At 51.5% G+C, this 12566-nt stretch overlaps 5 protein-coding genes across 5 annotated transcripts; 2 read left to right on the plus strand and 3 right to left on the minus strand.

The window, feature by feature from the left end:
• Nucleotides 1-59: 59 nt before the first annotated feature.
• VTN77DRAFT_803 (uncharacterized protein) lies at nucleotides 60-2586 on the minus strand (the record flags this gene model as incomplete). Its single annotated transcript, XM_069424483.1, has 2 exons — nucleotides 60-2186; nucleotides 2251-2586. 2 exons carry the CDS (start codon nucleotides 2584-2586, stop codon nucleotides 60-62), a joined length of 2463 nt encoding a protein of 820 aa, XP_069280284.1.
• A 446-nt stretch (nucleotides 2587-3032) lies between these two features.
• VTN77DRAFT_804 (uncharacterized protein) lies at nucleotides 3033-6917 on the plus strand (the record flags this gene model as incomplete). Its single annotated transcript, XM_069424494.1, has 5 exons — nucleotides 3033-3038; nucleotides 3154-3277; nucleotides 3347-3691; nucleotides 3743-4356; nucleotides 4410-6917. 5 exons carry the CDS (start codon nucleotides 3033-3035, stop codon nucleotides 6915-6917), a joined length of 3597 nt encoding a protein of 1198 aa, XP_069280285.1.
• Nucleotides 6918-7709: 792 nt separating this feature from the next.
• Nucleotides 7710-8521, minus strand: VTN77DRAFT_805 (uncharacterized protein; the record flags this gene model as incomplete). Its single annotated transcript, XM_069424505.1, has 7 exons — nucleotides 7710-7758; nucleotides 7834-7971; nucleotides 8030-8093; nucleotides 8161-8241; nucleotides 8299-8305; nucleotides 8390-8410; nucleotides 8471-8521. The coding sequence occupies 7 exons, from the start codon at nucleotides 8519-8521 to the stop codon at nucleotides 7710-7712; spliced, it is 411 nt and encodes a 136-aa protein (XP_069280286.1).
• Nucleotides 8522-8801: 280 nt separating this feature from the next.
• VTN77DRAFT_806 (uncharacterized protein) lies at nucleotides 8802-10517 on the plus strand (the record flags this gene model as incomplete). Its single annotated transcript, XM_069424516.1, has 3 exons — nucleotides 8802-9041; nucleotides 9105-9457; nucleotides 9518-10517. The coding sequence occupies 3 exons, from the start codon at nucleotides 8802-8804 to the stop codon at nucleotides 10515-10517; spliced, it is 1593 nt and encodes a 530-aa protein (XP_069280287.1).
• A 355-nt stretch (nucleotides 10518-10872) lies between these two features.
• Nucleotides 10873-12486, minus strand: VTN77DRAFT_807 (uncharacterized protein; the record flags this gene model as incomplete). The annotated part of the gene is made up of 2 exons (XM_069424527.1): nucleotides 10873-12397; nucleotides 12464-12486. The coding sequence occupies 2 exons, from the start codon at nucleotides 12484-12486 to the stop codon at nucleotides 10873-10875; spliced, it is 1548 nt and encodes a 515-aa protein (XP_069280288.1).
• Between the last annotated feature and the right edge of the window lie 80 nt (nucleotides 12487-12566).

Raw genomic sequence — 12566 nt, forward strand, 5'->3', positions numbered from 1 at the left:
ACGAGTTATGGACATCTCTCGACAACTTGTGGATTCCTCTCATCTTCAATTTACAACAGCTACCCCTCCATCGACACATCCTCCTCGTCCTCGTCCTCGTCAGTATCCGGCTCAATGTTCAGAGCCGGGATTTCATCGTCACTTTCTTCTCCGTCGTCTTGACCATCAGCTTTGCTGTTACGCTGCACATCTGCAGCGTGCACTCTACCAGCGACAGAAGCTGGGATTGACGATACACTGGCATTGCTCACGGATGGAATAATTGGCGCAGACACCGACGGCACCGTGGCAGGAGAAGAAGCTGCAGCTTCTGAGAGGGTAACCGGCACTGGTTGGTGTCTTGAAATGGAGGCTACAGGAGCTCCATTCAGTGAAGAGGAAGCCTGGTTGCCCCCAGATTGAACAATACCATCTGACTGCAGACGTGCCTTTTTCGTCTGAGGCGTCCCCTGGTTTCCATCGTCTGAATTTGAGAGAGTATGACGGTCACTCGACTGAGAGTCTTCTGGCAAGTTCCTCTTGTTCGGAGAATGTACAGCATTTTGCGTAACATCAGCTCGCGGAGGGGCCTGGTTCGATAAAGACGGTGGGACGGAATTCTCAAAAATGTGATTAGCAACGCCGGTCTTTGACTGGTCGACTATATGGTTCTCCGCCTCGTCTTCCTCTTCATCCAATATAGGCTCGGTAAGACCAGATCCGCCGATCAGAACCGGCATTCGCGGACGTAGCAAACACTCGACGTCCTGCTCTTTGGGATATCTCCTGGCTAGGAACGGGAGGATGCTGGGAGTCAATCTGCGTCCGTTGACCAGCGGCACCGGGTTCAGGACACTAGCCATCATTGCCTCTTGATCCGCTGCCAGAATAGCTGTGCGATCCAACTCTATCCGTAGTGGCATAGGGATATATTCAATAGGCAAAGAGGAAAGAAGAATTGGCAAGAGCTTCGACGCCGCAGATTGCAACCCCACAAAAGCAACTGCACGGCTCTGGTTGCCCCCCTTGAGAGCGGGGTTAAGGAAAGCGTCTGCATTTGCGGAGCCTTGATTTCCTTTCGGCTTGTCTTTGGTCTGAGTTTGATGATGGGCTTGTGAGGTACCGTTGGCATCCGACGGTAGAATATCACGGCAACAAGAACGGATGACGGTACTCAATGCAGAAAGATTTGCCTTGGTCATTGACGGACCGACCAACGGCAACAAACGCCTGATCAAATGATATGAAGACGCTCGGACTCCACTGTGGAAACTTTCGGCTTCAAAAAGCCAAAGCGTCTGCTCGAGAATGTTTTGAATGACAGGAATGGCGGCTGTGTCCAGTGAGAAGATTATGTTGGAGAAGAGATCTATACAGGCAACATGGATCCTAGGCAATTCAATCCAGAGACCTTCACGCTCTTCGCGGCTGATTTCTAGATTCGTCTCCACATTGCCATCATCTCCGTCCCGGGGAACCGTTACAGATGTCAATCGAGATGTCAAATCTAAAACGGCACCAATAGGGATATTAACAGTTGACGCGGTCCGAGTCGAGATGAAACCAGACAGTAGACGCAAGAGCGTCGTCAGCCTGTCCGCGCCTGCATGAATCCCTTGCCATCCGGGTAGACCCAATGCGTCTGGCCCGTCATCTCCTACCAGTTGACTAGAGTCTCTAGAAATTGTAGCGTGCCGGAAATTTGGATCTGTGGATTCCCATTGCTCTACCACAGACCGGAATGCGTGGTCTGCAGTTCGGTGGATGGAAGCTATCGTGAGCTTGCAGGCATTTGTCCACTCTTCACCCGACGTATTCCTGGGGGCGCAATGATGGAGAGAGATAAAGAGCTTTTGAGAGAGCTCGACCACTTGCTCAGGCAGTGATCCAGTCGAAGTTGACGATCCGATAATTGGCACAAGCAAGCTATGGATTTGAGCCGAAAATGGACGGAAAGTCGTAGGATGCCTAGCGATTAAATCATTGAATGCATGGAGAACGGTTTCCAACAACGGTGCCTCCTGTTTGAGTATCCGATGCGGCTCCGATGAGGGTTTTACCGAGACTAGATTCAGGGAAGCTGTGATGAATGCTGGCAGAGATGGTGTCGTTATCTCACGGACTAAGGTCTGGTACTGGTACGTAAGGTGGAATATGCGAGTCAGAGTGATAATCGATAGTTTTTTTGTCGAAACTGGGTCAGATTTCTAGTGCAAGATACCAATCAGTAAACCATGCAGAATTCCAAACCACTGAAGACAAGTTTCTTACCGAGAGGATTGCAAGAAGTCCGCGAACCCATGGTTCACATTCGCGTAGAATTTCCCACTGGCCAGCTTCGACTGTCGCCTTGACCAGCACAACCGCTGTCCAACGTCCTTCGAAAGTGCGATCCTGAAGCAAGCTTGTGAGGCGAGCCTTCAGTTTATGTACTTGCAAAGCATTTCCAGCCTCCGAATTTGCGTTCTTTTGACTCTGGGGAGCGGCAAGGATGTCACCGCAATCACTGAGAGAGGCGGCAAGAAACGAGGCAAGGTGAGGCAGTTCTTTTACTGGGGTGGTCGTCAAGCGATGCGTAATGGCGCGAAGAGATGGCGACGCTGTCATTGTTGCTGCTGCGAGGGCTTCTTCTTCACTTCGATTCCATCCATTCAATAGATACCCTGCTCACACCAATTTCTTTGTAGAGGAATATTAATGAGACGTGAAGCAGAGAATGCGGCTAAATTTTCAATAATCCCCGCACAGGCGGACATGAACTTTTTTGGCGGCGAGCTTTAAAAAATAATAGTTTAGGAGCTCGGGCCACCGAAGCATTGGCAAATCACCGCCTTGTTCACCGCATCGTCCACAGGCACAGCTGGCAGCCCCAGAGGGAATGGGGAATGTGTGAACTGTCCGCAACTTGGAAAGTGGAAGTCAGCAGGCCTGATTCATTAATATTAATTGCAGAGAGGTCGCACAGCATACTGCAGTGTCCAACTGCTACGGCATGCGTCCTTCATCGTGAATGTTATTATGGATGTGGCCTCTTCTCCTAAACTGACGCGAAGATGAGTGTAAGTTTATATCTATCGTCTTCACCAGAGATACAATTAGGGCACTGAAACACCCTGCGTGGAGCTGTTCTGGCATTACTTCAAAACAACTGAAAGCCATTGACACGTTTCCTAGGGCCGAGAAACAGAAAAGGCGCTGGGCTACATCACCGCCTTGGATAATGCGCGTAGCGAGGATAAATGGAATGAGGTCCCGGAGTTGATACGAAAGGTCACGAAGCATGCGCCTCATAGGAAATGTAACCTCCCTTCTCAATTATTCTCTACTTCTTTGCACTTGAACACTAACGAAATTGCGAGTCCTCCAGGTCTGATAGAGACAGCAAATGCTGAAATCCAGGTCGTCGCTCACGTCAACAACAAGAGGCCATCAACCGCCAAGGGCCAGACCGCCCCCGTCCAAGTCTCGAATCTGTCTGACTTGATACCCGCTCTCTTGGCAGCTATTGAAGCGGCTGAAGGAACGCCGCAAGAGGTATTTCAGGCAAAAGTATGCCTCGCCTGGATTCATTGGACGCAGTCAGAGCCTGCCCTGGCAATTTCCCATCTGCCAAACGATTTTGACGACGCGACTATCAGCGCACTGTCCGATGGCACACAAGGCCTTACCAAATGGACGGAGGTCTGTATAGTCAAAGCCTGCTACATCAAAAGTATGGTTGCAAAGAAGGAATCGGGTTGAACTGTCTCTAACATTTGAGTAGGCGCGGCTCAGTCCCTTGTCTCTGGACCGGATGACGCTCTGAAGACTGCTTCGTCCATATTGCCACGGCTTACTACACCCAGCCCGACATTCCTGGCATGCCCCCAGGCACTCCATTGGTCTGAGAAACTATTGTCGAAAACCGCCTTGACGGCGAGTGAACAGGCATGTGAAGTAGACTCGGGCGAGAATGGGTCAGCAACGGAAGTCGCTTTAAAGGCATTCAGACTGTGGTCTGCCCATCCTCAGGTCAAGCGAAGAGAGCCCTCTTCTACAGCCCCGGCGGGTCCTTTCGAGCCAGCTTCGCAAACGTCAATATGGATGTCATATTACAAATTTCTTTCCACGATTTTGCAGCGCGGAATGGTTTATTTCCCGCAGTCCTCCCAGGGATCCGTGCGGGGCCAGCTTGCTAGCGAGATCAGACGGGTTGAAGCCGCATGTGAAAGTGTCCTGCTAAAAGAAGTGAAATTCCCCAGAGCGAACGCGAGCAATCCCCAGGTGGAATCCTGGGTTGAGCAGGTAATCCGCAACTGGGAAGTTCTATGCGGGCCTGACTGGCGAGATGAGGACCTTGAAGGTGGGCAGGATGCTGTTGGAAGAAATGTTCTGGATGTACGTACTCATTTGCGGCTGCCTCTAAGCCGATGCACTGATTTTCTCTCTAGATCCTCTATCGTGCTGCCACTAAGACATATCATTCCCACCTCATTCTACGTCGTCTATTCCATGTCCATGCTGCCTTGGCAGATTTTGAGTTGGCCGTCAAAGCTCTTGATTCCTACATTGACATAGTAGTCAGTGCAAAGGAGAGGGCGGAGAAGGCAGCAGAGACCGGTGAAATAGAGGACGACGAGACATTACTCCGAACCGTGTCTGAAGGAGTGCTCCTGCTTTGTTGCTTCGGCTCGCAGAAAGAAGCAGAAAAGGCAAAGAGTCTCATCGAAATCCTTGAGAAGTACCTCGGGAAGGCCATTTCTCAAGCAGACAATACTCAGGATGCTGATGACAAGAATCGGGTCTCGCCCAAGGTGATTGCTATGGCTTACAGAGCCATTGGTATCGGTCTTGCAAACTGGTCGAGATGGACTCCGGTGAACGAGTCTCGCGACGACATACGAGCGGAGGCTATAGAAAACCTGGAGAAAAGTATTTCTCCCGAACTGGGAGAAGAATCCAATCTTTCGGCTCTGTACGCGCTTGCACTTCTCCTTGCTGAGTCACGGGACCTGGACGGTTCTATTGAGCACGTGAAATTGGCTCTCTCCACGAATAGCAACCGTGCAAATGCAACAGACCTCTCCTTTGAATTGGACCAGGCAAGACTTGCGAGAGAACGCGATCTCATACCACTGTGGCACTTGCTAGCACTTCTTTTGAGTGCAAAGCAAGAATATGACATTGCCTCGCGCTCCTGCGAAGCTGCATTCGAGCAATTTCCTGTTGCCGGGACTACGTTTAGCAAGCGGTCCACCAGGCAGAGAGGAAGACAGGACTCGCCAGAGTCAAGAAAAGAGTTCCTCGAGAGTCTACGAGGGCGTGAAAAGGAGCGCATCTTAGAGACCCGCATGACCCAGCTCGCACTGATTGAAATCCTAGAGGGGCCTGAAGTGGCTGTGAACCACAGCGATCAATTGCTCAGTCTGTTCGCTACCTTATTCGAACACCTGGATCTTGGCATTATTACGACGGAGAAATCCCCGAAGACTGAACATGAACAACTGGGCCCACCAAAGAGCTCTGCCGAGACGGTGAAAAGCTTTCGCGGCAGCATCTTTGCTAGGAAGAAGGGGACCCGAGTTCCAGAGCGTAGAAATGGGACAGGAAGCGACATACTACCTATCAGAGAATCTGCCAGCACCGCAGATGCCCCGACGATACAGGTAACAGACGAAGACAGAGGTCGTCTCCCCGAGCGGGGTAATGCTGCTGGAGAGTCAACACCCTCGCGACATCATGAACCTCACAAATTACGAAAGCATGAAGGTAATACTACCGCGGAAGTTCAGGACCACAGTCAGGAGCCTAAAACCGGCGCAACAGATGGAGACCGTGCTGAATCAACGTCCCCTAACGCAACACCAACCAACCCGCAGCAGGAGCAAAATCCAGAAGAAAACGTATCAACAGAAGAAGTCGGCATTGCCGTGTCTGGCCCTCCGCCTTCAGAAGTCTCCGCGTCTGCCCAAGATCAAAGCGCCAAGCAACCGTTGCCGCCAGTTGCTCACAACATGAAACATACCAGTCAACCTCCTCCAGCCGGTCACGCAAAGCAGCCTCCGGAACAGGACATCCGACTGCCCACGCCTCATCGGTTTGAGTCTCCCACCAGGGCTCTCATGAGATTTCCCACGGCAGATGCACAGAAACATGCTCTTGCCGTGCTTGTGAAGGTGTGGCTCCTGATTGCCGGACTGTATCGACGCGCTTCTCTTTTCGATGACGCACGCGAGGCCTGTGAGGAAGCATCCAAGCAAGCAGCGCGGTTCGAGGCGCTCGTGGCGGCCCAGGATTCATCCGCCCGCGCGTTTTCAGAACGGTCGTGGGGAGTAGGCAAGAGCTCCGAAGAGCTCTGGGGAGACGTGTTCGCCGAGCGAGGAGCTCTCTCACAAGCCCAATCCCTTCCTTATGAAGCGATGGAGCATTATGAAGAGGCCGTTATGCGGTGTCCCGACCACCCCAAAGCCACCGTTGGCCTGGCCAATTTACTCCTCGACATATGGGAGGAGAAAATCCCCGCCGAGCCACCGCGGCCGCAGCTTGAAGCCGAGCTATCGACTCTGTCATTGTCCAAGCCCATAACGGGTTCGGGGCTTGCCGCGCTTGAAAAATCCACAGCCGCGGGAGCCGCGACCGAGAAATCGAACGGCACTGTGGCTGAACCCGCCTCTCCCTCTCCCTCTCCCTCTCCTGCTCAGAGAGGAGAGGTCCCGGGAGGTAGTCGAAGTCTGAGCCGCCTCGCGGCCCGCGATCGGGCATACGGCCTCCTATCCGCCTTGACGAAACGAGGCAGTTCGTGGGATGACTCCGAGGCATGGTTCGCGCTGGCCAGAGCCTACGAGGCGAGCGGTCAGCTCGACAAGACGAAGGAGGTTCTCTGGTGGTGTGTCGAGCTCGAGGATCGGAAACCGATTCGCCATTGGTGGAATGTCGGTGCTGGAGGCTACGTCCTTTGAACAAACAATAAGACTTGTATGTACGTGTACATACATACACACTACACTAATTACTTATCGTTTACACGTTCCGTTCTCACATGGATGAGAGCGACCTGTCTGTCAGATAGATTATTTGTTTCCATGTTCAGTCAGGGTCATTTTTGTCAACTATCCTATCCTCTTTTTAATGTTTGAGATTCTTCTTGTGTGATTTGATTCTATGCATGATATCCAGCGGCAAGGATTTCTAAGTTCTTTTTCTTTCCATAGACAGTTTCAAAGTGAGATAGATAGACTTGATTATTTGTCATTGAATACAGGCCTGAATTGAAACGCTTGCTTCCTTGAATTCAAGCCTGTGCGGCTCGATGAGGGAGAATCTTAACGGTCACAATTTTCGACCTTACAAGGCACCTTGGATAGGTCTGTACGGTGTGGAAGTCCTCACTCTTACCTACTTAGGTAGTTACGAGATAGGAACGGACAACTACGGCTCCGGGCTAGGCGGCAGAAATGATTCAGGATAGGAATTGCCTCATGGATACTAGCAGACTGTTCGCAGCCAGCGAGGTACCTACCCAATACTGGCTCGACTCCTTGCTTTTAATGCCCAGAAAGAGGCATTTAACTAGGGATATCAGAAGTATCTGAGAATTAGACAGACGAATTGAAGTGACGAGGGTCTACGCAGCAGACAAACATGTATGTACAATTGCTCTACCTAAGGAGCTCATCGATGAATCTTAGTAGTAAAGAAACGAATAAAGGATCGGAAAGGTTCGATGGTTTGGATTCAGAAGGCTATACAATCTATCGCTCGGCTGCAACAGGTTGCCAAGCCTCGATTTTAGGTCGTGTCCTTCAAAGCTGTTAGCAACTGAACTGCTATAGTGCTATTTTGAATGAGCAGAAAAGTGGAGGTGTCAACACCCACGTTGAGTAAGGCTTGTAGGCGGCACGAGTAAGGGTCATGTTGGGCCTGAGTTCAGGCAGCTCCCACTTGCGGACAGCGGTCTGCAGGATCTTGTCCTGGGTTGGAGGAGCATCAACCATGTAGGCCAACCAAGCGTGCCTTTTCCACTTCATTAGCTACGAACCAGCATAGACACTATATGAAAGGCACTCCTCACCAGCCTGGATCAGTTTGAGAAGGGTCGAGCTCCTTCTCCTTATAGTCGATCCATCTCGTCCGGACTGGACCATTGTCAGCATCATTCGGCTCCCTTCCCCCAAGTGATCATATTTTTTTGGTGCTACTCACGAGGAAGCTCCTCCTCCCAGTTCTCGTAATACTTGTTTCCGTAGCGGTCGGTACCGACTAATCTACCAGCTTTGGTATCACCTGCAGATCCCGTATTAGCCGCCGCTCTATGCTGGTGCAGAACTTGGAAAAACTGACCAATGTACTGAACTCAGGAATAAGAGACCAAATGTGAGCTTTCAAACTTCCAATTGATTCCTCCCTTGTCGCGAGTTAAGCCTCGACGTACCTGCATTTGGTGGCCAAATTCCTGCAAGGTGACACGCGTTAGCGACCAATTCCACGCACCATCAACAGACTGCATTCTCACCTTGAACCCAATCCTCCACAGGTTCCGCAATGTCCGAGTAATGGTCGACATCTTGATGGTGCGCACTTCAATTTGTTTGACAGGAAGACGTCGGATGTGCTGAGACGGGGAGATGAGGTCGATGCGGGTTCGGCATCCGCCTGAATGCGGCATAGCGCATACCCGCTGTGCCCGTTGTTTGTCATGTTTGCAGTTGCTGCCCCAGGAGGTACTATTAATTTATTGTTGATCTGTATGGCCATCCTGGACAACAGCAACTCTGTGGATCGAAAGGAATTTTTTTCCTACTGCATCTTGGTTGGGGGAAGAGGCGCTTCTAGGTGTGGACACGATGCTCAAGCGTGTAGGAGAACACACCTTCCGATGTACATGGCAGAGACCTGTTATTCGGAGGAAGCTGTCTGTCCGCAAATTCTCCGTCTATACCAGCTCGAATGCCTCTGCGGCCTCTGCGACATCCTCGCTGGGCGGGCTTACCGTGGAGCTTGATCGCATTGCTCCGCGCTTTGAAGTTCCTGCGTCAAAGATCACGATTCTGGATTCTCCCAGCTCCTTCTACGAGACATTGAAGGTTGGTGGCCTGCACATTTGAGAATAGAACTGCCGCGACTGATCCTCGAGTCGCCAAATTCAGGAGAAAATCAAAAATGCCAAAAGACGCATTTATCTGTCGACACTGTACATTGGGAAGACAGAATTCGAATTAGTCGAGACATTGAACCAAGCGCTGCGTGATAACCCGGATCTCGAAGTATCCATCCTGACCGACGCCCTGAGAGGAACACGAGAGACTCCAAACCCGTCATGCGCATCACTTCTCGCCTCGTTAGTTGCCGAGCATGGCGCAGATCGTGTTGAGATCCGCATGTTCCATACGCCCAATCTGACCGGTCTCAGAAAGAAGCTGATTCCGCGCCGAATCAATGAGGGATGGGGCCTGCAGCATATGAAGCTGTACGGCTTCGATGACGAAATAATATTATCGGGGTGTGAGCTCCCGTCTCTTAATCAGACGTTTGCAACGCCAGCTGACCGTTTGTGATGTAGAGCAAATTTGTCCAATGACTATTTTACAAATCGGCTAGATAGATACCACGTCTTCAGTTCGAAGGAGCTGACAGACTACTACGCCCGCATACATCACACTGTGTGCAGTCTGAGCTTTCAGGTTCTTCCGGATGCTAATAAAGTCTCTGGCTATGACCTCGTCTGGCCAACATCTAACGGCTCGCCTTCACCTTTGGAGAGCCCGGAGGGCTTCATATCCCATGCGTCGTCGGTACTTAGCCCACTCATACAACCATCCGAATCCAAACCCATTTCGTTAAGCTCCCCGAATCAAACGCTTGTGTATCCGGTCGCCCAGTTCACTCCTCTTCTAAGACCCGATACATCGACTGAATTCCCTGCCGTGAGCAGCATACTCCGCCTCCTTGCGAGTTCTCCGACTCTCCGGGATTCTCGCTGGCTCTTCACCGCCGGCTATTTCAATATTCATCCAATCCTTTCCTCACTGTTAATAGGGAGCACATCCTTAGCCACACAGACGACTGCAAAAACACAAGGCACCGTTCTCACTGCTTCGCCGTGGGCCAATGGCTTCTACGGCTCGCCAGGAGTCTCGGGCATGCTCCCTGCAGCTTACACGCACCTGTCGGCGAGATTCCTAGATCGGGTTGCTGAAGCACAACGGACGAATGCGATCCAATTGAAAGAATGGCGTCGCGGCACGGTCGGCGAACCAGGAGGCTGGACGTACCACGCCAAGGGTCTCTGGATCACGCTTCCGCGGGAAGAGCACCCGAGTCTGACCTTCGTCGGCAGCAGCAACTACACCAAACGCAGCTACAGGCTCGATCTGGAGGTCGGGGCCCTGGTCATCACGTCGGACGAAGCATTGAAAAGGAGACTCGGTGAGGAGACGGAATGGCTGCAGAAAGACGCACGGCCCATTTCAAGGGAGGATCTGCGGAGGACAGAGAGAAGAGTTGGATGGAATGTGAGGTTGGCTATGTGGATCGTTGAGAAGGTGGGCGGGGCATTATAGTGTATAAAACCGGTTTGGTGGGGGTTGTTACATATATATGTATAATATAGATAGATACGAGATGTACTGTACCTAGGTAGAGATCATTTACGTGGAATGATATCCCAAATTTAATTTGGAACGAGTTATTTTCTCATCCTTTTTCCAAGAGATACCTATGTACGACATTTGATGTCAAATAGAACCATGTGAGGAAACCAACTTATCTAGTGCATGGAATCAGTTAACACAAAGTAGGGGAATATAATCGAACAAAGAAAAAGACAAAAAAAAAGCCTCAGCCCGTATTTTCTGTTGTTATCGTCCCTCGTCCTGTCAAAACGGTATCGTCTCATGCAATTCATGACCTATCTATCTACGCCTTGCCAGGAACCTTGCTCGAAGGGATCCTAGCAGGTCCTAATTCCTGCCTGATCTCATCCAGCATCCGCATACCGAGCGCCTCGTTCCCGTTCCTACCCCGTTTGCCCTTGGCGCCTTTCCGCTTCGCTTGGGCGCCGCGATCCTGCCAGCCGGCGAGGAAGCTGTCCATTACGTTGTCGAAATCGCTGCGCAGGGGCACGTCGTGGTAGCGTCGTCCGCCCGCCGAGACGAGGCTGGGCGCTTGCGACGAGACACCGCTCATGCCGGTCATGCCGGTCATCCCGGTCATCCCGCTGATCATGGATGCGCCGTCGTCGTATTCTTCGCCCTCTTCGTCGAGAGCGTATAGGGCCTCGATCCTCTCGAACCGGTCGTCGAGAAGTCTCAATTGCTCCGTCCGGGCCAGGGAAGAAGACGTCATGGAGTACGTAGAGGGATTGGTCAGAGCTCCCTTCCGCTTCTTCCTCCGGACTGGGGTGCCTCCAACGGTGAATAGCGTAGATGCGGCTGTGCGCCGCTCCGAGGCGTCGTCGGCGGCTGCAGCAGGGGTCTTCTTCTGGGCCTTGATATCCTTTTTGTATTTGGCAAATTCACGCAGCCACTCTCCATCCTCTGGTTTCATGTCGGGCACGGGTTTGTCATGGTCTGGCAATTCTGAAGAATCTGAATGATCCTGATTTTCACCAGAGCTCTCCTGGGACTGCTCTTTCTCCTCTTTCTTTTCCTCGGTGGATGTTTGGACATCTGTTTTCTCCATCTGAGGGCGGGCTTTCTCTGTGACTGTGGCGTCTGATTCCCATCCATCGTCTTCTTCCTCCTCCTCAAAAAAGGTATCTTCCCATTCCTCGGGGTTCATCTCTTCAGCATTTTTAGTGAGCTCGCCAAAGACATCCTCGCTCTCTTCATCATCGACATAAGCCTCATCATCAAGAGCCTCCAATACCTCCCGGAGACGAGGATCCATATTGGGCTGGAATCCCGCGATAGCATCTGGAATATCCTGCTGGTCCTGATACGTCGGTTTCCGTACATATGACGACGCCGTCGATCGAGCGTAACTTCTGCCGCCGTACTCCGATCCGTATAAACTGGCGCTACCTCCAAACTGACTCGCAGAGTCATCAAGCGACACCTCCCGCAGCGCATCCTCCAATTTCATCGACTTGCCCTTACCCTTGCCCTTGGCGGGCGTAGCTTCCACGAAGTAGGAATTCCCACCACCGGTACCCAGCTCCCGCAAATGTTGCATGTAATCATATTTGGTATCGTCGAAGAAGATACCGTAATTCGCGGCTTCACCCTCATTCTTGCGGATATTTTCCGACCCGAATTCTTTCTCCAAATCTGCAAGATTCCTGGAGGTCTTCTTTGATCCCGATGATGACGAACTTGGTGCATCGGCGAGCTTGGGGCCAGAGACCTGGTACAGCACCCGATCATCTGCCTCTGGATCGTGTATCAAGGGGTCATTCTGTGATCGGTGGAAAAGCTGGTATTTCGCCGCGGTCTTTTTGTCACTGCCGACAAGTTTAGCACACACACACAGCGGCGTGATTCGGGGAGAAAAATTCTGCTACACTTACATCCACTGCCTTCTGGGCGGCATCTTGAGATATTTTTGAATTCTCTAGCTACCTTGAGCCACAATGTTATGGGAAATAGGGTACAGACTTGTTGTATACGTAT

This window comes from Rasamsonia byssochlamydoides, assembly GCF_041956645.1.
Source record: "Rasamsonia byssochlamydoides strain NRRL 3658 unplaced genomic scaffold VTN77scaffold_11, whole genome shotgun sequence".
NCBI classification, from domain to species: domain Eukaryota; kingdom Fungi; phylum Ascomycota; class Eurotiomycetes; order Eurotiales; family Trichocomaceae; genus Rasamsonia; species Rasamsonia byssochlamydoides.